The sequence below is a fragment of the Saccoglossus kowalevskii genome, chromosome 6 (genome assembly GCF_978046115.1).
Source record: "Saccoglossus kowalevskii chromosome 6, keSacKowa6.1, whole genome shotgun sequence".
Lineage (NCBI taxonomy): Eukaryota > Metazoa > Hemichordata > Enteropneusta > Harrimaniidae > Saccoglossus > Saccoglossus kowalevskii.
The window spans coordinates 28,936,391-28,962,928 of NC_140646.1; the positions used below are offsets into that span (position 1 = coordinate 28,936,391).

At 33.2% G+C, this 26,538-nt stretch overlaps 2 protein-coding genes across 4 annotated transcripts; both read right to left on the reverse strand.

Moving 5' to 3' along the window:
- Positions 1 to 159: 159 nt before the first annotated feature.
- On the reverse strand, positions 160 to 11,260 carry LOC100371575 (translocon-associated protein subunit alpha-like). The gene is made up of 8 exons (XM_002736086.4): positions 11,065 to 11,260; positions 9,953 to 10,198; positions 8,960 to 9,087; positions 7,920 to 8,051; positions 7,168 to 7,247; positions 3,030 to 3,108; positions 1,246 to 1,345; positions 160 to 390 (listed from the first exon to the last, which is right to left on the reverse strand). Exons 1-8 carry the CDS (start codon positions 11,135 to 11,137, stop codon positions 323 to 325), a joined length of 906 nt encoding a protein of 301 aa, XP_002736132.1. The 5' UTR covers positions 11,138 to 11,260; the 3' UTR covers positions 160 to 322.
- A 6,965-nt stretch (positions 11,261 to 18,225) lies between these two features.
- On the reverse strand, positions 18,226 to 26,163 carry LOC144349076 (uncharacterized). Of its 3 annotated transcripts, none has more exons than XM_085500833.1 (15): positions 25,921 to 26,163; positions 24,375 to 24,451; positions 24,241 to 24,278; positions 23,906 to 23,970; positions 23,476 to 23,537; positions 23,147 to 23,194; positions 22,676 to 22,762; positions 22,204 to 22,278; positions 21,750 to 21,832; positions 21,436 to 21,512; positions 20,243 to 20,293; positions 19,637 to 19,678; positions 19,431 to 19,480; positions 18,533 to 18,846; positions 18,226 to 18,304 (listed from the first exon to the last, which is right to left on the reverse strand). In XM_085500833.1, exons 1-11 carry the CDS (start codon positions 26,138 to 26,140, stop codon positions 20,271 to 20,273), a joined length of 855 nt encoding a protein of 284 aa, XP_085356959.1. In that variant the 5' UTR covers positions 26,141 to 26,163; the 3' UTR covers positions 18,226 to 18,304; positions 18,533 to 18,846; positions 19,431 to 19,480; positions 19,637 to 19,678; positions 20,243 to 20,270. The 3 variants fall into 3 exon arrangements, with proteins under 3 accessions (XP_085356959.1, XP_085356958.1, XP_085356960.1); XM_085500834.1 differs by having other exon boundaries at positions 18,271 to 18,304; positions 18,533 to 18,603; XM_085500832.1 differs by having other exon boundaries at positions 18,533 to 19,480.
- Between the last annotated feature and the right edge of the window lie 375 nt (positions 26,164 to 26,538).

A 26,538-nucleotide genomic window follows, 5' to 3' on the forward strand; every position in this document is an offset into this window, starting at 1 on the left:
AGACCCACTTAAACCATGATAACTTATTTTAATACAAGACAATCTTCCAAAAGTAGGCATCTATATAAAATATTTGTACAGTCAACATTTCATTATATTTACAGACAGCATTACGCTGCTGGGGGGGTTTTATTGATGAAATTCACACAAAAGACAGTATCAAGTTTAGGACTTCTCTCGCACGTCACTTTATTATTCATTACACAATTATCTTTGTCTTTTCCAAGCACCTTTTTCGATTCTGGAGAATATTCTCAGAACAAGTTAAAAAAAAATGTGACACGTGAAATTTAACATTTGCAGTGCCATTTGATGGAATGTTTTACTTGTCATCTGAACCAGTTCCTCTCTTTGTACGCCTGCGTGGAGATCTTCTAGGAGAGGTTTTATCTGCAAGGAATGGATACAGTATTGAAAGATGAAGCAGGAAGTTTTTTAACATTTACCAAATTACATGTATATATATAGATTGATAATATGAATGATAAACCAGGCTCAGCTGGGAAATTTCAATGGATGTTTGGGTAGTCACTCATAGATGTATCGAGTACATAGAGCTGGCAGGATAACGGCCAAAATAGGCAATGTTTATTTCATGGATCTTTTGGATATACAAATTTATTAACAGCTTGGAACTATTGTCCTCAGAAAAAAACAGCTAATCAGACATGCTTCAGGCAGAAATTGCAGGTGTTCAGAGAACAGAGAGATGACATAAAATTAGCATGAAGTGAAAATGTGAGAAGAAATACTCTGCCCATATCTTACACAACAATGCAGGTATGTATCATCACTCCCTACAATGACACACTCTGAAACAATGTCAGCCCAAATGCCTTGTTCTATTACATCATTGGACATTGGCATGCAGGTAGCAAGTGTTCGAGCACCAAGTCCTGCTTGACCAGGCGAGTGATTGGTGAGTACCAGTCTATGGCAAAAATAGAACACCAATTTCTAACAGTTGTACTCAAGTCTAGACTTGTTTCCAAAATTCATACATGGCTTAGTAGTCTAACCAGAAGTACAATTGTTTTAAATATTGTGTTTTGATTCCCATGTGTGAAGCGAGTGAAATGAGAGCTCATTTTTTGGTATTAACCAACTGTTACAATGTATAAACAGCTTGATGTATCCAGTTTGAAGATCCTCAATGTATTCATTTAATTGAACAATAAAGGGAGACAATATAAACTAAATTAAATGGTTTTGTGATAGATTGGGACCATCTGTGTTTACACTTACTCATTCCAGCTAGTGTTTCTTTTGGTATCCAATCATAATCAACATCTGAATGGTTCTGAGTTCCAATTTCAATTGTTTGCTTAGCAGGTCTCTTCTTTTTCTACAAAGCAAAACAATAGACAATATAACAATAAGTTAATGAAGGACACAGCTGGGAATTAACAATGACATCAATAAATGTTCCAGCAATCTAACCTATAAATAGGACAATCAGCCTCTCGGCTGAGATAGCTCCACTGTTAGCAATGCACATTTCAATTAAAGAACAGAAGATATCATTAAAAAATAAACAATATGCATAGTATCATTGCTATGGGACTTGCTGTTTTCAACAAGAATTCAAAAATATCACTTTTCACCAAAGTGACAAAAATATTCATCAAAATTGGAGAATTGAAGATATCATGAAATGAACAAATCTGAGAGAGGTCCACATGTAGTACCTATATATGTAATATTAAAGCAATTGGACTTGTGGTTTTTAACAAGAAGTCGAAAATATCACTTTTTACCAAAAATGACAAAAATATTCACCAAAATTAGAGAATTGAAGATAAGATCATGAAATGAACAAATCGGAGAGAGGTCTACCCAAGGTACATATACACCAAGTATCAAAGCATTCAGGCTTGTAGTTTTCAAGAAGAAGTCGAAAAAGTTAAACATTGACACGGACAACGACGGACAATCACTCATATGATAAGCTCCGCTTGACAAAGTCGACAGTGGAGCTAAAAAGGAATTTAAGTACATAATCATTTATTTTAATTTTATTCTTAAAACACCTGTAGCAAAATAAAACAAAAATACAATGTAAACTAAATGTACAAATTCCAATTATTAAATGTCAGGGCAAAAAACAAATTACCAGAGGGACAAATACTAAATCAACTGTTCACTTGAGAATTCAATGTACAAATTCTATTGAAATTGAATTTACTGGTATTCTCCTATTTGTTTGTGCATTGCATCATGGGAAAAAGTCATCAATGATAGACATCAAACGCAAGCCAAACTTTATAAATGTGACTAATGCCACATTTAAACAGAATACACATGATGAATGATGCAAGTAAAATGCTACTCCACGTTATTGACAAGTACACATATTTTAGCATGCTTAGCAGTGACAATATTTCATGTCAAAATGTGTACATGATATTGGTAATTATAAATTGTAAAGTTAAATATGTAACTGTGGTCTGGGAGAACCTTGCTGCTGTTTAAGCAATTTTTCAGAGATTTTCCAATTTTTATTTCTTTTCTTTTGTTGTATTTTAGTGTATTTTAATTATAGTTTGTCTTATTTTATTTGTCTTTGTAATCATTTTTTACCTTACTAAACCCACAGATGGTTAAGTTGCGTAATAAAGTTATATCATTTTAAATAAAAAAAATTTGAACATTTTAAATTTACTATTAGTCTTTTTGAAAAAACTATCAATACTTCTAAACATAAACAAATACACAAGAGAGCAAGACTAACACAAGTAGATCATTTCTTCATCCTATGTCACCAATCAAAATTGGAAAAATGATAAAAATATTATGTAGGTTTTAAATTGGTTAATTCACCATTCACAAATTTAAAATTTGTCTTTAACGCTCAGTGGGTTAAACTGCATTATGGCCGTTTATTCTATTCACAACAATTTTCCAACACGATAGTTGCATTTCGTATTGAACACAAAAGTGTCAGGGAAGTTCTAACACACATGCTTTAAGATACCGGTACTGCATACCACCTGATAATGTAGTTTTTTTACATGATAATTGGAACTCACCCCAAAGTTTGTTAGTAGTTGTTGGCCACCAACTGCAAGGAGCACAACAATGGCTATTAGGAACACGTAGAGAAAGAACCTGGAAGAAAATGTACAGAACCGACTTGTTAAAAACTATTGACAAATTAGACGTACAGAAACACGTGTGCCATATACCGAATCTACTCTATATAATTAAACAAAACAAAATAATGATGTAGCTTTCGAATTTATGGCTTACATATGGGAGTGAATCAAATTGATAAGTACTGTAAAATCTGTATTAAAAGCCGCGGCTTCTATTAAAATGGGACAATGCAACAGAGGGGATGCGGCTTCTATTAGAGCGTCTACACATATGAGAAATGATGAATTTTTGGGTCTCAATTATTCAAAAAGAATGGGTGCGGCTTTTATAAGGGATGCAGCTTCTAATACAGATTTTACGGTAATATTTTGTATAATGTTTGTGAAAATTCCTACACAATGGGAAATGCATATATTTAGACCGTATCTGGTCAAGCCAATGTAAAAGTACATGGAGCTGGCAGGATAAGGGCTAAAATAAGCGACGTTTATTTCATGGATCTTTTGGATATACAAATTTATTAACAGCTTGGAACTATTGTCCTCAGAAAAAAAACAGCTAATCAGACATGCTTCAGGCAGAAATTGCAGGTGTTCAGAAAACAGAGAGATGATATAAAATTAGCATGAAGTGAAAATGTGAGAAGAAAAACTCTGCCCACATCTTACACAACAATGCAGGCATGTATCATCACTCCCTACAATGACACACCCTGAAACAATGTCAGCCCAAATGCCTTGTTCTATTACATCATTGGACACAGCTCGAGTACAACTCTAATACACATTAATAGTTATGAATGATTTTGCAAAACTTCCAAAAAGGACATACATTTTGTTAGATGGTATAAACACATAGTCTTCATAACTTTATTTGCTCTATTAGAAGTGCATCTTCAATAAAAGCACACAAATTGTACATTAAAATAATTATTTTGGTCATAGACTCACACCACTAATGTGTACTTTTAGTGTATGCGCTTCTAAAAGAGCAAATATGGTACTCTTTTAACAAGAGGATACTCATAAAATAAAAAAATAAATCAAAGAAAGCTTAGAAAGAACTCCCATGTGCTGAGAGTATTGGAGACACATTAAATATAATTTGAAATTACTTAGCTGAAAACTAATTATGCAAATCAGAAAATTAATATGACCAGATTTGAGTGTAAAACTAATGAGGTCTGCGCAATGTAACAGAAAATCTATGTCTCCAAGTTTAATTGAAATGTGATTAGAACCAAAAAATTATGAATTATTATGCTTATTAGGGAATTAATATGAACAGATTTTTACCCCAAACTAATTAGGTTTGTACATTGTCCTAGAGCATCTTTGTACTAAGTTTCATTGAAATGGAATAATTAGCACCGTGAAAACTCCAAAATTTCGACCCCTCTAAAAATTTGACCGCCTATTTATTTGCCGGGTTTCGGTGTTTTATTCACCTCCAAATTTTCGACTCCACTAAAAATTGCCGACTCATTCTTATTCGAAAATTGCGACCAGTTTTAGTTTTCCCCCAAACGAAAAAAAAAACGATGTGAGCGTTCAAACGGGACCTTCCTCAAAGGCATGAATCCGGGTTTCTGATTGACTGAGAGATTTTTATTTTATTGGTAACGAAAATATATTCTAAATAAACGAAGTTTCAAATAAAAACGAACACAAAAATCTCGGCATGCTGCGTTTCTGAATTGTTGATTATTACTGTACTCAGTAGTGATTATAATAATGTACACAAAATAAATTTGTTGAATGGTTATGAAATACAAATAAAAGTCAACTTAGTTTCATCGTAAGCGAATGATTCCGATCTCGTATAAACGTTTGATGCTGTAGGATATCCGCCATGTTCTCTTAGGTCAAATCGCTAATTAACCAATCAAAAAGCTGGATGATGCGAAAACGGCATGATTTTTTTTAAATAAAAAAATTAGTTGTTTTTAAAAAATAAACTGGTCATCTGAAGAATAATTTAACATTGTTCACAGTGATAACAGCTCATTCTCGAAAGGAAGCTTACCCGCTCACGCTAGTCACGATAAAAATCATACACGTGTACTCTTGAATAGACAGACGTCAATGACTACGGTAAAACTTAGACTCTATTTTAGCCGGCAGGATTGATTGAAATGTCCGAAAAATGACGCCAAAATACACCTTAAAAGTCCCATTTTATTTTCTTAAATCCCATTATATTTTTTAATCCAAGGGCGAATTTACGGCAGAATTTGGTCCCTCAAATCACCGGTACGGTGCTCAAATAAGGGACACGTGAGCTTTGATTCTAACCGGATACATTGCACTGGGTCGGGGAGATCGTTTGCTAAACTTCCATGTATCTTTTGTCCAATGGGTACCTGTACTTCGAACATTCGCAAGTTTTCCTAGGTAGTGCGAGACAGCTTTGTCTTTTGACCTATTAGTTTTGTGCTGACCTCTTCTCCGCGTCTTGATGTTTTGTTTTGCTTGTCATAATACTCACTGATTGATGACTTTGTTTAGATTTTGAGTTACAACTCGGCCACGACCTTTGCTTTTACCGTGAAACATGAGGAAGTTTACGTCAATTGACGGACAAAGCATTTTTTAAAAACTAATGAAGCACACTGTCTATCATCCCCATTTTTTTTTGCTGATTTCTATTCTGAAAAATTCGACCGTCCGAAAATGCACCTTAATTTTGACTCTAAAAACACGTCACATTTCTAACACAAATTATTTAAAACCAGTCGAAATTTTGGAGTTTTTACGGTACTTTAGATATCAGTGTGAAAGATTAAAATTGGTTAATTACGCAAATTAGGTAATTAATATGTACAGATTTTAACCCACAATTATTCAGGTCTGTCTATTGTCCTACAGCATCCATGTACATTCATTGATATGTGATGTATAGTACCTGAGATATCAGTGTGAAAGTTGGTTAATTATGCAAATTAGGTGATTAATATGCACAAATATTTACCGGAAACTAATTGGGTCTGCATAATTCTAGATTCATTGAAATGTGATGATTAGTACTTTAGATATCAGTAGAAAAGCTGAAAATTAATTATGCAAATTAGGTAATTAATATGCACAATTATTTACCCTAAAACTAATCAGGTCTCTGCATAGTCCTAAAGGATCTATGTACCAAGTTTCATTGAAATGCGATGATTAGTACTTGAGATACATGTGGAAAAGCTGAAAATTAACTAATTATGCAAATTAGGTGATTAATATGCACAAATATTTATCGAAAACAATCAATCTCTGCATAGTCCTTGAGTATGTAAGTACCAAGTTTCATTGAAATGTAATGCTAACTACTTATATCAAATGCTGAAAATTAATTAATTATGCAAATTAGGTAATTAATATGTACTGATATTACCATAAAAACTATCAGGTCTGTGCAGTGTCGTATGACATCTATGTACCAAGTTTCATTGAAATGTGATGATTAGTACTTGAGATATCAGTGGAAAAACCGAAAATTGACTAATCATTATGCAAATTAGGTAATTAGTATCCACGGATTATTACCAAAAACTAATCAAAACCTAGCATTAGTTCAGAGCATCTATGTACCAAGTTTCATCAAAATCCAATGAGTGGTTGTTTAGATATCAGTGGAACAGTCATGGAACCACTAAAAAATAGCTAATTATCATGCAAATTAGGTAATTAATATGCACGGATTTTAACCAAAAATTAATCAAATCTGCGCATATGTTCAGAGCATCTATGTACCAAGTTTCATCAAAATCCAATGAGTGGTTCTTTAGATATCAGTGGAACAGTCATAGAACAGCTAAAAATTAGCTAATTATCATGCAAATTAGGTAATTAACGAGCATGAATTTTTACCAAAACCTAATCAAATCTGCGCATTGGCCCAGAGCATCTATGCACCAAGTTTCATCAAAAACCGATGTATGGTTCTTGAGATAGCAGTGGAACAGTCGGACACACATACACACATACACACATACAGACACACTAACTGCAAAGACTCCCATTTTGTGCTTCGCACATGGGAGTCAATAAAAAAAAGATCATTATGCGTTCACTTCATACATACGTTTCAGTGTCTAAACCTTCATCAATTTCAAATATATTGATGGTTTCATTGTACACTGCATCCTGGAATACTGTACCTTCCTGCAAATAAAAAATGCAACACATTAATAACAGCCAATGTCATCATACTAGAATGAAAAAGCAACTTCTCTTAGAACACAAGCCTCCCTGTCATAATGTAAACCATGCACCAACAAGGTTTATACAAGATTTTATTTCACTTTATTTTTATTATCAAATAAGCAATTCAAGACTGACTCCAGTTGCTGATGAAATTCAAACATTTTCTCTTTTTAATTTTGAATGTCAAATAATAACTAATACCTGCTGACAGACAAGACACCAGCACTGTATAATGCCTTCAAATCTGTATTATCTGATATTTTATTTATGTACCGGTAGATTTGGCTGTGATCTACTTTTCAGCATCTTAGGGCATCAACAAGTCCATCGAATTGCACTGGAAACTGATGTTTCTTTAATATGGCCCACCTAATAACCGGGTAATCATAATTTGAAGCATCTCTGAGAATTGTTTGATGAACACCTACTTTTAAAGTTGTCCTGTCCTTTACTTTCTAAATTTCATACTTTAGGTTAGTTGTTTTGAGCGTAGAGTTGCATGTTAGGATTTTAGGTATGCCTAAACTACTGATTCTAATTCATGGCTCATTTTACTACATATGTTAACGGCTTCAAATAAATTTAACAGATAATAAAAAGAGCCCCTAATGCGGATACAGATATACTTACAGCATCTTTGTAATTCAGATTTAAAACCAGTCCAAATGGACGTCCAGCAAAGGCTTCATTGGGAGTAAATACATATTCAAATGTTGCCTGTTTCTCTGGCTGTACAGTTACATCATATCTGAATGTTGTGAACTAAAATAAAAAATACACAATGCTTAGTTCAATGATGAATTGGATGGGATGGGAGTAGATATGGTTCAAAACTTATAATTTCTACCGTTTAATAAATATTTGCAAAAAATTGTGTAAAATACAGATGAATGACAAATGCAGCATATTCTCCACAAAATGTTAGTGGGTTTATCAACACAAATGTCACACATGCACAGCATGACAACCATCGCCCTTCAACCCACCGGTAGTTTGCACTCTAATATTTTAAGCATATCAGAATTATAAAAACTTGACACAAATATGCATGTTTTTTTGAATTACATTCACCATTGTCTCGCCACATACTTCGCCAACGATCATACCTAGATCACAACATATCATACATACCTTACTTTTAAATGCAAGTACAGGTATATAGCAAGCAGAATTGTGCAAAATTCATACATGATCTTAAAATTTGCTCAGTAAACTGATAGAAAGAATCATCAGCTTGAATGACTTTGGTCATCATGAAAGGTTAAAGTTCATCACCTCCATATACGAATACCATGATTCACTTTGTGTACAGTCTGTACAATTTTGCCAGATCGATGAAGCTCTCGGTTACACAATTTCTAATTTCTGATTGCACGTAAATTAATCTAACAAGCTTCTTTTGGAGGAAACAAGAGTACCAAGTTTTTTAATGTCAGTCTTTGGTGTAACCAGATTTTCACATAGTTATTGTGTGCTGTCTGCACAACTCCTTTTCACACTAGATTTGTCTGGTTGCAAACCCCTTATTTAATCTCACTTTACCAATACAGATATCAGACAAGTCTAGTAGCATGTCAAGCCTAAGACTCAAGGCTGATTTGTTACAACATGCATCACTTGTGACAGTAATTACTCCTATAGAGAAATCACATTCCACAAGGAATGCTTACATTTTGAATGTAGAAACTGAAATCTTGTGGGTACCGGAATGATGCGTCCATTGTTTCAACGTAGAAGTCTTGATCACCTTTGTTGGAAAATCCTACCAGTACACGAATAAGTTTACCAGCCGGCAGCTCTGGAACATTAAAATTATGAAGAATGTTATGATAGAACACACAAGTGCTGTATTTGCCTTGTTACTAGTGTATGTGCTTGTAGGTGTCTTTATGGTCATAAGTGGTATTTTAATGAATCTTGGCAAGAGGAATTATACTGGCAGAAACCAGTGAACTCAAAATTATATATACATTAAATTGAAGCATTTTTATTTCCATGTTGCCATATTGCCATATTTGATTTATACAATTCTTGGACTTAGGGATGTTTCATGAAAGAATACTACAGCATCCTAAACTGACAAGTTTTTAAATTCTTTTAAAATCTTGAAAATTCTTGTAATGTTTCTCTGATGCTCTCTGGAATTCATCAAACTGGAGGTCACGCATATTAACTTGACAAGCAAAGCTGTCATCTCAATGTGCAAAATATTCTTTTGTACCACATGTAGTGAAAATGAGAAACAAGTTGCAAGATTGGGTGGAGTATGTTGACACTGTAAACAAATTCAAGAATAACTATGATTGCTATTTAGGGGAAGATAAACTAGAGGGATTCTTGTTGTCTAAGGATATCTGATCCTTTAATTGAACTGAATGCCAAATTGACCATCAGAAAATTAAGAAGGGTAAACATTTCTTGGAAATCATTGCTTTTGTGTAGCATGGATAAATGTTACAAATTTAACATTCTGTACATTCACCAAAGACTAAATTTATTGGTAAGTGGTAGAACAAAAATAATTGTTGCTAAATGCTCTACTGTATTACTTGTATATGATAGGCTGGAATTTTATGACAAAATAGTGACTTTGCAAACAGTAGTGGAGGAGCCCCTACGATACAATTTACCCAAATTTTGTCTGCTATTACAAAACAAATTACCTTGCTCAGAACCAAGAGTGAATAAAATTGTTGTCTCTGCATCTACTGATGGTTTCAAAGGTTCCTCCTCTTCCTCTTCTTCCACTTCCTCGTCTGTTTCAGCAGGAGGCGCATCTCCTTCATCACCATCCCCTTCTTCATCCTCTTCTACCTGTACATCTGCATCTTCTTCCTCTTCCTCCTCTTCTTCTCCCTCTACTAAATCCTCAACAGGATCTTCCTCAGCATTGGCAACTAATCTGCTGTCTGCAGCAAACCAACAATTATCTGTAGTTAGTTACTATCACCATATGGACCAAAGGTTGTTGCACTACAATATTTTCATACCATATGGTATACATAATTATTTCTGGTGATGGGGGTTAGTGAATATTGGAAATTACTTCGTTATTGTGCAGAAAGACATGGTAGAGAGTTATAAATGGTGCATGGATCAGCATAATATACTGAACTCTTTAAAAATCATGCCACTATCATCAAGGCACTTAAACAAATATCACAATGGCGAAAACAAAGAAATGTTATAATATGAAGCAATTTGTGGACAGAGAGGTTGGCAAAAATGTAGAGAATTCAACAATTTATCATTAAATTGATTAAATTATCAATCGATTCCGAGCAGTAAACATGCATGATGATGATACCATGTGCTACTTATTATATACAAAGTTCAAGTAACCAATGATTACACATCAACGTAAGGTCATTCGTGATGATCAATTGCGACAGTGTACTCTTGTTATGGTCCGCTGTCGATATTGCAATGCATTTGGGTTTTTTGAGAGTGAAAACGTTAACGGATACACTGCAAGAAAAATATTGTTCAACCGTGGCAGCAAAACCGGAAGTAGTAGTACAATCCCGGAAGCTTGACGAGATCACATATTGTTGATTCTCTGCGTCTTGATTCGAGACTTTCGTGTTAAGCATGACAAATCTTTTAAATTCGTAGTAAATATATATTGCTATATGATGAAAATTCCGTGGGTGGCTGGATATGATCGGTACAATAACATTAAGGTGCACATAGCGTTAAGCAAACTTTCCACGTAGGCGCTTCCGTATAACAATGGAACATTTCACTGGAGACCCTGTATGGTTTGAATACTTACCACGGTTAGTAAATAACACTGCGGTCGGCAAAACTAGCAAAAACACGAGAAGAAATTTCGTAAGAATCTTCATGATGATTTTTAAAAAATCCAAACGCTCTATAAGAGCGGATGACAGTGGATTTGAAGAGGGACTGTATCCAACTCGAAGGAATAAAGATGGCGTACAGGTTACAAAAGGATAGATTCACCGAAAACGAGGCAATACATAACCTCGTTGGACGCCATGCGATCTGTGACCCGGTTGTAAGCAATTGACACTTCATTGTGCGACTTGTTCGTGGGCGCCCGCATGCTACAGTATTTTGTCGTTGTTTCTCATTATTTCAAACTGATATTTCAACTCTAAAACTATATAAATATATGAAGTGGGCATATATAATAAATTATTACATGTTATTCAACAATGCAACATCCGGTGCAACACAGTATGGTCCTAATGTATGTGCACTATTTTTTTATAAAAAAAACAACACAATTTCTGAAGAGTTTTGGAAATAGATTTGGAAGTATTACTTAATTAACATTTATTATTTACTTTGTCAAATTCCGGTATACTTTCCTCGTCAATTGTCTCCAATGATTTCCATTTATTTTATACAAACTTACCTAGTGCATGCACTTACCTAGTTATATTTACTGGAGAGAAAGAAATGCAAAACTTTATATTTTAGGACTATTCACATAGGAATTTATATAAGACATGATATTATTCGTCATAATGTTCTAATAATATACTTGCCCATCATATAACCTCATATGATCACTGAAAATAATTGTGAAGCATTAGACTTTGTTACCATGGGAACAATGGTAAATTGCTCAAAACTGACCATATTTTTCATTTGAGTTTTATGAACAACAGCATAAAATAAAACCACGTAGCAACAGACACGGAATATGACGAATTCATAAATTAATGGTAGCCTCGTAACATATAACTTTTCGAAGTGCCATTTTCGTTTGATTAAGGATGCTGTATACCGTACCGGTAGGTTTTTGGTATTGATTTTCTAAACTAATGTTTCAATCTAAACTATTTACTGAACCATACAAAGCTATATATTGATCCCTACTCCAATCAATCAAACAATAGCATGACTATATAAAATCTTTCCAAAATACAAGAAATTCTCTAAACTGTATAGCAAGTACGATATTTTAATTGTCCAGGGTACTTCGATAACGAGTGACGAGATGTTAATATCCGGAGTAAATATATACTAGTATGTACACGATAACTCACCATTGTGTGTGTATGTTTGTAGACCCACCCCCTCAATTGAGAGAGACCTAGCTCGAGCCATTCCATTAGAGCGCGTCCGTTCCATTAGAGAGCATTCCATTAGAGAGCGGTCACGTGACGTGTGATCACCTGACAAATGCTGGATACACGCTCTAACGGCAAATACCGTTAGGTTTAGCGAATTTACGAACCGTTACGAAAGAGTTTGCTCGTTCGAAGGCCGTTTTTGTAAAAGCGACAGCCTTGATCGATACACTGTTCATTTACACAATCTTTCCTGGCACCATACGCACTCACACTGTTAGCGGCGGAGTGAAACGCGCCCATGTCATGCCATTAACCGATTACTGACGTCTATGTATTTCATGTCTTTGGCATGAAAGCTATAAAATATATGAAATACAAGGCCTTGCTATCGTTTGAACATTTCAAATATTTAATTAGTCTAGCGTTTTTTTTTTCGCTCTTCATTCCATTACAGGACGGTATGACCCAAACCACCCTCTAACGTCGCTCTATTTACTTGAATTGATATGGGAGCTATTAAATATAATTAATAAAATATATTCAAACAGTTTTGAACATTTCAATTATTTAATTAGCCAAGCGATCTTGTCATTCCATTACAGACGAGTCGCTCTTCATTCCATTACAGGACGGTATGACGCAAACCACCCTCTAACGTCGCTCTATTTACTTGATTTGATATGGGAGCTTTGAATATAATTAATACAATATATTCAAACAGTTTTGAACATTTCAATTATTTAATTAGCCAAGCGATCGTGTCATTCCATTACAGACGAGTCGCTCTTCATTCCATTACAGGACGGTATGACCCAAACCACCCTCTAACGTCGCTCTATTTACTTGATTTGATATGGGAGCTATTAAATATAATTAATAAAATATATTCAAACAGTTTTGAACATTTCAATTATTTAATTAGCCAAGCGATCGTGTCATTCCATTACAGACGAGTCGCTCTTCATTCCATTACAGGACGGTATGACCCAAACCACCCTCTAACGTCGCTCTATTTACTTGATTTGATATGGGAGCTATTAAATATAATTAATAAAATATATTCAAACAGTTTTGAACATTTCAATTATTTAATTAGCCAAGCGATCGTGTCATTCCATTACAGACGAGTCGCTCTTCATTCCATTACAGGACGGTATGACCCAAACCACTCTCTAACGTCGCTCTATTTACTTGAATTGATATGGGAGCTATTAAATATATTTAATACAATATATTCAAACAGTTTTGAACATTTCAATTATTTAATTGGCCAAGCGATCGTGTCATTCCATTACAGACGAGTCGCTCTTCATTCCATTACAGGACGGTATGACCCAAACCACCCTCTAACGTCGCTCTATTTACTTGAATTGATCTGGGAGCTATTAAATATATTTAATACAATATATTCAAACAGTTTTGAACATTTCAATTATTTAATTGGCCAAGCGATCGTGTCATTCCATTACAGACGAGTCGCTCTTCATTCCATTACAGGACGGTTTGACCAAAACCACCCTCTAACGTCGCTCTATTTACTTGATTTGATATGGGAGCTATTAAATATAATTAATAAAATATATTCAAACAGTTTTGAACATTTCAATTATTTAATTTGCCAAGCGATCGTGTCATTCCATTACAGACGAGTCGCTCTTCATTCCATTACAGGACGGTATGACCAAAACCACCCTCTAACGTCGCTCTATTTACTTGATTTGATATGGGAGCGATTAAATATAATTAATACAATATATTCAAACAGTTTTGAACATTTCAATTATTTAATTAGCCAAGCGATCGTGTCATTCCATTACAGACGAGTCGCTCTTCATTCCATTACAGGACGGTATGACCCAAACCACTCTCTAACGTCGCTCTATTTACTTGATTTGATATGGGAGCTATTAAATATATTTAATACAATATATTCAAACAGTTTTGAACATTTCAATTATTTAATTGGCCAAGCGATCGTGTCATTCCATTACAGACGAGTCGCTCTTCATTCCATTACAGGACGGTATGACCCAAACCACCCTCTAACGTCGCTCTATTTACTTGAATTGATCTGGGAGCTATTAAATATAATTAATAAAATATATTCAAACAGTTTTGAACATTTTAATTATTTAATTTGCCAAGCGATCGTGTCATTCCATTACAGACGAGTCGCTCTTCATTCCATTACAGGACGGTATGACCCAAACCACCCTCTAACGTCGCTCTATTTACTTGAATTGATCTGGGAGCTATTAAATATAATTAATAAAATATATTCAAACAGTTTTGAACATTTTAATTATTTAATTTGCCAAGCGATCGTGTCATTCCATTACAGAAGAGTCGCTCTTCATTCCATTACAGGACGGTTTGACCCAAACCACCATCTAACGTCGCTCTATTTACTTGATTTGATATGGGAGCTATTAAATATAATTAATAAAATATATTCAAACAGTTTTGAACATTTCAATTATTTAATTGGCCAAGCGATATTGTCATTCCATTATAGACGAGTCGCTCTTCATTCCATTACAGGACGGTATGACCCAAACCACCCTCTAACGTCGCTCTATTTACTTGAATTGATATGGGAGCTGTTAAATATATACAATACAATATATTCAAACAGTTTTGAACATTTCAATTATTCAATTGGCCAAGCGATCGTGTCATTCCATTACAGACGAGTCGCTCTTCATTCCATTACAGGACGGTATGACCCAAACCACCCTCTAACGTCGCTCTATTTACTTGATTTGATATGGGAGCTATTAAATATATTTAATACAATATATTCAAACAGTTTTGAACATTTCAATTATTTAATTGGCCAAGCGATCGTGTCATTCCATTACAGACGAGTCGCTCTTCATTCCATTACAGGACGGTATGACCCAAACCACCCTCTAACGTCGCTCTATTTACTTGAATTGATCTGGGAGCTATTAAATATATTTAATACAATATATTCAAACAGTTTTGAACATTTCAATTATTTAATTGGCCAAGCGATCGTGTCATTCCATTACAGACGAGTCGCTCTTCATTCCATTACAGGACGGTATGACACAAACCACCCTCTAACGTCGTTCTATTTACTTGAATTGATATGGGAGCTATTAAATATAATTAATAAAATATATTCAAACAGTTTTGAACATTTCAGTTATTTAATTGGGCAAGCGATCGTGTCATTCCATTACAGACGAGTCGCTCTTCATTTTCTTATTTATTGAATCATCTCATGGCGATTGAACATTCGCGTATTATGTGTCCATTTCGTTTAACTTGTTTATTCTTCTAACCACCTGATAAAATAAGTTAATTTTATATATATCCTACGAAAACACTTATGTAATTCTTCGTAGTACGTGTCGATTTTATTCCTTACAGTTTCTCCTCATTTCATTAGAACCAGTTTGTTTACAAACCACTGATTAAGTGATTAAGTTAAATAATAGTTAACATATACCACTACTACTGCCTGTGCACAGAATTGCGCTGCTTGGTTCAAGTTAATTGTGGTGGTGGTTAGGTTATGAATTACAGCTATTAATTTGCTATTAATATGCTGAATAATTTGAATAGTTCATTGTTGGGACCTATATATACCCTCCCTAGTTTGGGGTACTTACTCGTAAGACAAGTGCGCATGGAACTACAGTGTTGCAAGATGGCTATCAAATTAACTACCTAAATAACAAACTAGTTTATTGAACGAACGGCTTTGGTGTGCACGCAATTTGAACCGTATCATTATCTGAGAGGGCGGATGAGAACGCGCGTAAAAAATGCAAAATGTGACCTATTAACGTACGCAACCAACGTAGTTCACATAATAATCCATTTATTTGTTTATTTTATTTGAATTTGTATGCCAAATTGTTGTTGAAATACATAATAGCCAATTTTCAAAGTACAAGAACAACATATAAATATAAGAATTATCTTTGTTTGCACATATTACAAAAGTAATTACTATTGTCGATTTAGCTGAGATTTTTCTACATTTTTTAACTTTTGTTTGATAAATATAAACTTGATAGCGATATTTTCGGCGAGCCCAATGCAGAATGAACTCCTACAAAAAAATGACACGTTCTAATTCTTTAAATTAACATCTCAGTTGGTCTTTTAAGAAGCAAATTTTATAGCTATCTTGCAATGCGAGTTTACATTACTTTGACATGTATATCATGTTATTGGTGTTGTGACATTTATGATGCTAGAGTTTGATTCATCGTCATTACTTTTATATATAATCTAAATATAGTTAAAATATTGATGATGCTAGAATGAAACATGTTTATTATACAAAAGTGTATTTAATAAAGTAATGAAACGCAACGCAGTAGTAACAATTATATAACTCGTTTTAATAAGTATAAATTAAACTAACAACTTCGACTTTGTACACTATAATGTAGTGAGAGACGTACACCATGAAATATGCATATGCGACTGTAGTACACACATAACAATGAATATTTCAAATTTCAGTTTTCAGCTTGTCAGTTTGTCTGCACAAATCATCTGCCTCCTTTAAAGAAATGTTCAGTTTAACCTTGAGTAAATATGCGATACATTCTTTCACTAATACGTCATCCACAAATCTAGTTGCAAAACTGGAAAGAAAAATAAGAAATATTCTTTTTAATCAATTTGATTCATACTGTCAATATTGGGGAATTGCATTGTTTCCTTCACAAAAATATTAAAAAGCGTTTTTGTTTATTTAATTCTTTCATATTGAAAAGGAAAGTTATATCTGGTATCCAAATTGTCCACTGAGCAAAAACACAATTGATATTGTAAGCCGTATATATTATACATATGCAAATGTCTACTCATGTCCGACACAACTGGTCTAGCTAGATAATTACATTTCCATTTCATTCATTTAGAAACATTTCCCAGTTTCTTTAGGAGAACCGTTCATGTCGACTTTCGTATGTATTGTCTTAAATCATAAAAAGTTGTGTAAATGACAATCTCCCATGATCGCGAAATTATGATTTGTTTGAATAAAGCAAAGTTAACTTACAACATAGGAGAATTCAATGCTTCTCTCTTCATATACACTTTTTTGCTTGTTGTACATAGCATATTCGTACTTGTTTCAAATATACTACAATTAAAAGACAATTAATTTAAGAAATACCATATAGAAACACTGTTACGACCACTTCATATTTAAATTCGTATTGAAATTTATAAGAGTGAACGAATCTATTCAAGTCTAAACAATCAACACATATACACTACGATAAATGATACAAGCATACAGAGAAAACAAATTTACATGAGCATTCATGCTACAACTGTCAAATTTCAATCATAGTACTAGCAAAATTTAGTTAAGTTTTTAATTAAATTGCGAGTTCGGATCTTGTGTTCGTTTACCTGTAATTATGCGAACGGCATATATATGACCACTTACATATTATATACACTGGGAAACATTGACGCCACAGATTGAAGAGACAACAATTTCACTCCATTCAATAAGTGTGTTTGCAAAATAACAATTTTGTAATAAGTGTTAACCTTTTGGACATTTATTTCTTCACCAGGTGTTCTTTTATCATTCGTTCTTTGATTTGTTCATGGACCTATGAAATGTATGAGGATGATTATAGGACAGTTAGTGGTGTGGGAAGTGGTTATACAAATAAATATACAATGTGAGATGTGAAAACAACAAATTTAACTTTATCGTGATCTCTTTATTATAAAGGAATATTGAATTTCCACAAGACAATTTAATGATACCCATAAATAATCAAATAAACTTACCTTATCTGACACGTATTCATTGCCATACCCATGTCTCACATGGGTAGTTCTTCCACAATAATTGTTGTTGTAGTCTGCCACAAACATGACGTGTCGATTTAAATGGCCAATACAATCTCCACTACACGTTATTATACCATCTGTGAGGTGTAACATTTCTTGGTACTATATTGTAAACAAATGCAAAGTATCGAACATTAGATCATTGTCAGAAGGTTGATTTGAATATTTATATTAGTTATGCAAATTACAAATGAAAACCAAATAACGCTCTGTTGCTGGGTTCTTACATAGATATAAAAGAAGAACTTACAAGACTTTACACGTTACAAAAACATAAATAATTTTAGTCATACACAAAGACTTTACGTAGTATTATTTTGTGTGTTTTACCTGATTTTCTGTAATTTCTCCAGTTATTTTGTCATTATCAAGATTTTCCATCTCTATTGATGAACTACAATCTGCAAACAAACGCAACAAACCATTGATATATCATTACATTTCAGTTATATAATCGAAATAGCATACGTTTCATGGCTTATTAGCCAGGTATTATATTAAATAATGTTGACCTAAAACGGCAGACGTATTTTTAACACATGACAATTAACAAAGACCCAAAATGTAATTATTCAATATGAAAGATTTGAAAATGTTGATATTAACCAGAATCTTCAACTTCCCCAACTTCCAGTACTTGTTTCCTGTCAATAAATTATTTATTAAATATATATATTATGATATATCACCATAAGAAGTGATAAAATCAGTTTGAATTCTAAGCCTGATCTTGGCAGAAACAATGTCACTGATAAGATATATACAAAACCCCAAACCTATGATATGCATCTAAGGGTCATAGAGATATATTCTATTGATCATACAAAATGGGATAACATATCATTTACGATAAATTCAAGTGAAAAGAATGTTAGAAAAAGTTCCGGTTAGGATTAAGTATTGAAAGCAAGACTGGATAGATAGTAGTTAATTGTGGTTCAATGTTTAAATACATTATTGCAAAATATATGGAGTTTAAACTGTGGCACCACAATCCCGAGACTGCACAACTTTAACATGGGACACTAATGTTCATGTTGTTTACACTGTTTAACGGTTCGTTTCTGGTAATGTCAATACTTGTTATGTTTATATCAACTCAAACGCTGTATCATTATGTTTTCAAATTATCTTTTGAGACCAGCAATGTTTTGACATTATTGACACGAAAAATGAAAGTTAATAATCGTTCATAATCCAAAATATTGTAGTCTTGCAATATACATACCATTGCAACAAGTCTGTTTTCACCTCTTCTCTTAAAAGCGTTGATTTGACCTACAAAAAATATTGTTTTTATTCAAATTCTAGAATGTTAATCATCTCCATGTCTCGGAAAATTCGCAACAATGATAAAAGAATATATGGTGTTATGTTAATAAAAATACAAGAAGGTAACCTGGAAAATGCTACAAAATATTCCGATTTACTCACTTTAAACATGATATCCTCACCAAGGAGACAACATTTCAGGTACTACATAACCAAAACACACATAGATATTGTAATAAGGTACAATATAATGTAAATACAATGTTCAATTAACAAACATTGAAAGTATTATATATTCTAAAGGAGGAACAGTTCAATATGTGGTACTTTTTAAGTATAATATCAACTGATAATCAAATAAAAATTAGGGCAATCATCCTTGGATGTGGATGATTAATTGTCGTGTTTCGTTTAATTACATGAGCTCTAGTGGGGACTTAAGGCTAGAATCGTATACAGAGATGTGATATTGAAACACACACATTTATGTTTAGCCTGTTGGAGATTGCAATCACCATATTTTGTCCTTTTGAGACATTTGCAAATAAACCATTTTCTTTTTTTAATAGAAAACCATATTACGCTTTTCTGGAAGTATGTCGGAATTGCAGTGTAGTGGGCACATTATAATATTCACAATTTACACAATTAAATGATATTTACATGTGTATACACGTTTGGCAGAATGTAAGTAAGTATGATTGGTACTATATTATAATTGATTGATTTGACATAGTGTATGCGCCAGTGCACGTTATTACAACTTACCTTCAAAACAAACACGCCACAATCTTTATTATTGACCTGGCAGGGTAATCCCTAATAAATAAAATGTGATTAGGAAAAGGCAATTACAACAATGCAAGTTTATATTTGTACTACAATTACATTTAATCAATACACTGAATACAAATCATAATCAAAGAAATCTTAGAAAGAACGTGTTGTGAGATTATCAAAATTAATTCAAAATTTAAAATTTGCTTTTCAAACAAGTAGCTTGGCAAATAATTTGTGTCTGCTATTTGAGATTCATGAAACATGAAACGAATGTGATTCATACTATCAAAATTTATAATACATACAGAAAATACATTTTATTTATCATCCATTGTTTTTAGTCTAATTAGTTCCTAAGCACCTCTGTGATGAATTAAATTTAAATCTGATTTTTTTAGATATCAGAAATGGGCTAATAATAGATAATCAATATGCATGTTTATCAACATGACACTAATCACGTCCGTGGATTACCTCAATGAACCAAATGAATTATTATACAAATTAAGCAATTATCATACATAGATTTAGGTCTGTATATCTTTTCTGGTGTACATGTACAAAGTTTCATTATAATGTGATGATTATTCATAACTAAAATAGCGGTAAGCGAAAACGTAAATTATTATGCAAATTAGGTAATTATTATTAACTCAAAACTGAGCGGGTCTGTGTATTGTGTATTGTTTTAAGTATTAGTACTTAACATATCAAAATCTGAAAATTGATTAATTGTGCAAATTAGGTAATTAATATTTCACACATCCGTCTGTGCATCGTCCTATGTATCTATGCAAGTTTCATTGAAATGTGATGATTAGTACCTGAGATATCATTGGAAAAGCCAAAAATTGACTAATCAGTATGCAAATCAGGTTAATTATGTGCACAGCATCTATGTGCCAAGTTTCATCAATATCTAATGAATGGCTCTTTAGATATTAGTGGAACAGTCAAGGGACAGCTAAAAATTAGCTAATTATCATGCAAATCAGGTAATTAATATGTATGAATTTCAACCAAAACCTTATCAAATCTGCGCATTAGTCCAGAGCATCTATGCACCAAGTTTCATTAAAAACCAACATACGGTTCTTGAGATACCATTGGAACGGACAGACACACACACACACATACATGGAAATTGCAAAGACTCCCATGGGAGTCAAAAATGTTATTACCGTAATATAAGTAAATTTCCATTTGCTTTTTTTCTCGAGTCATTATTTTAGTTTTTGATTCTTCCGATATGAATTTCCTGCAAAAATATAGATTAGATGATTAAAAACTAAGAAAGTGTTGCCGAGACGTTATAACGAGATAAAATCTTCCTCGGCTGCAGTAAATTAAAGGAAAGTAGAAATCGACATACTCCCCTTGATTATAATTTCAACAAATACTGGTTTCAAACTATAAATTATATTACATGCAAAGATTATCACTGACTTAAATCATGATTAAACAGACAAATTCTTATAACTTGTTTCGACCTTACCTGAGGGAATTTTCTATATAAGCATATTCTTTGCAAGGAAGCGAGTCATATATGAATACGTTATGCTGCTGAACATCAATCCGCTGCAAAAATGTTAAAAAACAATCAGCCGTTTAGTGGTTTGACTGCTGAAAATGTACTAGCTATCATAAATTATTGCTTTCTGATATGGCAGTTCTTGTGAATATATTATTTAACTAAAAACATAAATAATATTGTCCTACTGATTGAGTGAAATGTTACCAATTAAAACACGTCACAGAAAAAAAATATTGTCTCATATAATACTTTTTAAAAGAGGATCACATTTGTTTTTCATAGCTATCACGTTGTCGCCGGCAACGCTTATATACAATCATTTTGTAGGTGCATTAAGCAATAATTGCATAATTGCAGCCAATGTTCAGGAAGTTTGAACACTGACAACAAACATTCAAAATGTATTCATACTTACAACCAATATCCAATGACCTGCAGTTGGGATATGCATAGGTATATACAGCAATTTAAGGTGCCATAGAGATGATTTCTGAATTGAACAGACGAGAACACCTTTTTCATATTGTCATTAATGTGTAAGTTATTTGTTTATATTTTACATGTATTTTATCGTCTCTACGTTCCTTTTTGAATATAATATTAGTAATTAGGTGTTCCGAGTGGTATGGAGGGGGGTATGGGTTGTACTTTCTTGTAATGAATCACCCCCTCAGTGAGAGTAGCTACAATGCTATGCTTTGTAGCAGTTAATGCTTCAAATGTTTCATGTTTCCTGGTAAGACAGATATATATAAAACGAATATAACTAATAAGCTATATATACTGCCACGACAACACAATATTTATGAAAGAAATAATGATCGGCAACTATAGTTGCCATACATTAACAATTGGGTAGCTCCGGAATATGGGCCATAATGTATTACCTTTGTAATGAATGGCCTGTAGTTTCCTCCCTTTTCGACAGCTGGTATCATGAATGTAGATGCAATACCCAGATCGCTGCTACGGTTCTGTAAATAAAAGACACTAGGGTATTCAATGATAATAAACTAGTGGTGATACATGTGAAGGAGACTGTAAGAACTATTTTTCGCACATGGCTAACCTTGCGACAAATATTGTAATGGTATTTATTTCAATCAATATTTATATCAGTGATAGTAAGAATACCAATTCAGAAATATAGCAAGATTAATGATTTATAAAACTAAATTACTGGAGCACTTATGTTTTAATTAATACTGAATTCAATGTAATAATCACATGATCCATCCAAGTTGTATTTGTATATAAGACTTATTAGAAAACGCTGTTCACATAGAACTTCACAATCATCTGGTACATGTGTCAGTTTTTAGAGGTAAATAGCTTATCATTGTATAAATTAATCTCACCTCCATTGACAACGATTTAAACAGAAGCTGGCAATACATGTTTATTATCTGTAACAAAACAATTTAAAATAGGAATTACATTTACAGTGCTATGTTCTAATGTTCCATTACACTATTATCACACTTAGACAATTTTAATATTAATAAACTGGACAAGATAATGATAAAATAAATTATTATCAATCGAATTATGAGATTACCCCGTTGAATCATTATTTGGCAACAAAATGCGCCAACAAATGAACGACTCCATCGTAAAATAGTTATCAAATAGCATTCAAATCATCTGAGCAATTAGGGAAGTAGTCAAAGACTTGCCATATACTCACATCAGAAGTTAACAGTCCATTGTCAATAATTTCACACATCTCGGTATTAAGATTAATATCTTCTGTAGATAGTAAAAATAACAGTTAAGAACTTAATAAATATTGACCTTCACTATCAAACAAAATCAAGGAACTTTTAACAGAATTCCCGCGTTCTGGTGGTATTGGAGACATGTACTTAATATAGAATTGAAAATACAATATCAAAAGGCTGCCTGGTCTACTACATGCAATTATATGACGCCTAAATATACACAAAGCCAATCATTGAACCACCCACCCGATCACCCAATCTATTCACCAAACCAAAAACAACCACCCTGCTTTTACAAGTTCTTACTCCTAGTAAGTGAACAAAAACCATTAACTCGTCCACATCGATCAATCCTCCAAACACCCAAATACCTGCCTCCTAAAACATGTGACATACCTGTGGGTGACTCATTCGTAGTAATATACTGGTTATGTCCCTCCGTTCCAACAAGAACTTCGGTACTAGACAAATGTAAACAACTAAAATAGTCAGTCAAGCTATATAGTTGACGATAATAGTTCACGATAATGAATGTTACGATAGTACTATATACTAGATATATGTTTCACAAACCAACAATTGCAACTATATATATAAATATTAAACTACAAACTAATAATTGTTTTAATTTTACATAGATTGGCGCATGATTTTAATCATTGTTTGAGCGAATTGTTAAAATCGAAAATTTTGAAAGGTAAATTCATGTAAAACACCCAGTCAAGTCCTACCTATCAGTCTCCAAATAATCGTTCTTATGTTGCACATTCTAAGCATAGAAAAAACAAGAGATATTCAATAAGTAACAGTGTTTTCAATTCATGATGAGAAAACAAAAGACACAATTTTAGTAACTATTGATTACCTGACTATAGTCTTGTCTGAGGTTATATTTAAGATTTCCTTCTTGGTCAACGACTTTAAAATCGTCTGTAGGTACATCTGTCAATACATAATCAACAATAGAAGTTATTTTTACCACATATTATTAAATCAAAGAAAGCTTAGAAAGAACTCCCATGTGCTGAGAGTATTGGAGACACATTAAATATAATTTGAAATTACTTAGCTGAAAACTAATTATGCAAATCAGAAAATTAACATGAACAGATTTGATTGTAAAATTCATTGAAATATGATGATTAGTACTTTAGATATCAGTAGAAAAGCTGAAAATTAATTATGCAAATTAGGTAATTAGTATTCACAATTATTTACCCTGAAACTAATCAGGTCTCTGCATAGTCCTAAAGGATCTATGTACCAAGTTTCATTGAAATGCGATGATTAGTACTTGAGATACCCGTGGAAAAGCTGAAAATTAACTAATTATGCAAATTAGGTGATTAATATACACAAATATTTATCCGAAACAATCAATTTCTGCATAGTCCTTGAGTATGTAAGTACCAAGTTTCATTGAAATGTGATGCTCACTACTTATATCAAAAGCTGAAAATTAATTAATTATGCAAATTAGGTAATTATATGTACTGATATTACCATAAAAACTATCAGGTCTGTGCAGTGTCATATGACATCTATGTACCAAGTTTCATTGAAATGTGATGATTAGTACTTGATATATCAGTGGAAAAACCGAAAATTGACTAATCATTATGCAAATTAGGTAATTAGTATCCACGGATTATTACCCAAAAACTAATCAAAACCTAGCATTAGTTCAGAGCATCTATGTACCAAGTTTCATCAAAATCCAATGAGTGGTTGTTTAGATATCAGTGGAACAGTCATGGAACCACTAAAAAATAGCTAATTATCATGCAAATTAGGTAATTAATATGCACGGATTTTTACCAAAAACTAATCAAATCTGCGCATATGTTCAGAGCATCTATGTACCAAGTTTCATCAAAATCCAATGAGTGGTTCTTTAGATATCAGTGGAACAGTCATAGAACAGCTAAAAATTAGCTAATTATCATGAAAATTAGGTAATTAACAAGCATGGATTTTTACCAAAACCTAATCAAATCTGCGCATTGGCCCAGAGCATCTATGCACCAAGTTTCATCAAAAACCGATGTATGGTTCTTGAGATAGCAGTGGAACAGTCGGACACACATACACACATACACACACACACACACACACACACACACACACATACAGACAGACACACTAACTGCAAAGACTCCCATTTTGTGCTTCGCACATAGGAGTCAAAAATGTGAAATCCTTACGAAGTGGAGAAAACACATAACGATTTGCATACCGAGATTTCACAGCGTTTTGTATGAGATGCTGAATTTTCGAATTATTAATATCGAGTTACGAAAACATCGAGTTACAAAATTGACCATGCCTATATTTTATTTTTGCGAGTTCTCATCTAATTTGTAACGTCAGCATATAGTAACTGGAATGTTAATTAACAGTTTTATACTTGCCTGCAACATGATTAACAGACAAAAAATGTAAATGAGGTATATACCCTAAATACATAGTGTCAGTACCCGATTCAGGTGGACGGATCACTCTTGTAAAAGTCGGTGAAACTAGCTTAATTACAGTGTTTGTCATTATTGCAACAACTGTAAGCACAATTTGATCACCCCATACACCTGGTTTTCTCATATTCTCAATATATTCGTCCCAGCTCAATTTCATGTCCAGGAGATCTGCACTCACAAGATCCTATTAAAATAATTAATACAGAAGCGGATTCATTCGTTCATTCATACATTCTTCATTTACTGATTCAATTATTTATATTTAATAGCTCCCATATCAAATCAAGTAAATAGAGCGACGTTAGAGGGTGGTTTGGGTCATACCGTCCTGTAATGGAATGAAGAGCGACTCTTCTGTAATGGAATGACACGATCGCTTGGCAAATTAAATAATTAAAATGTTCAAAACTGTTTGAATATATTGTATTAAATATATTTAATAGCTCCCATATCAATTCAAGTAAATAAAGCGACGTTAGAGGGTGGTTTGGGTAATACCGTCTTGTAATGGAATGAAGAGCGACTCGTCTGTAATGGAATGACACGATCGCTTGG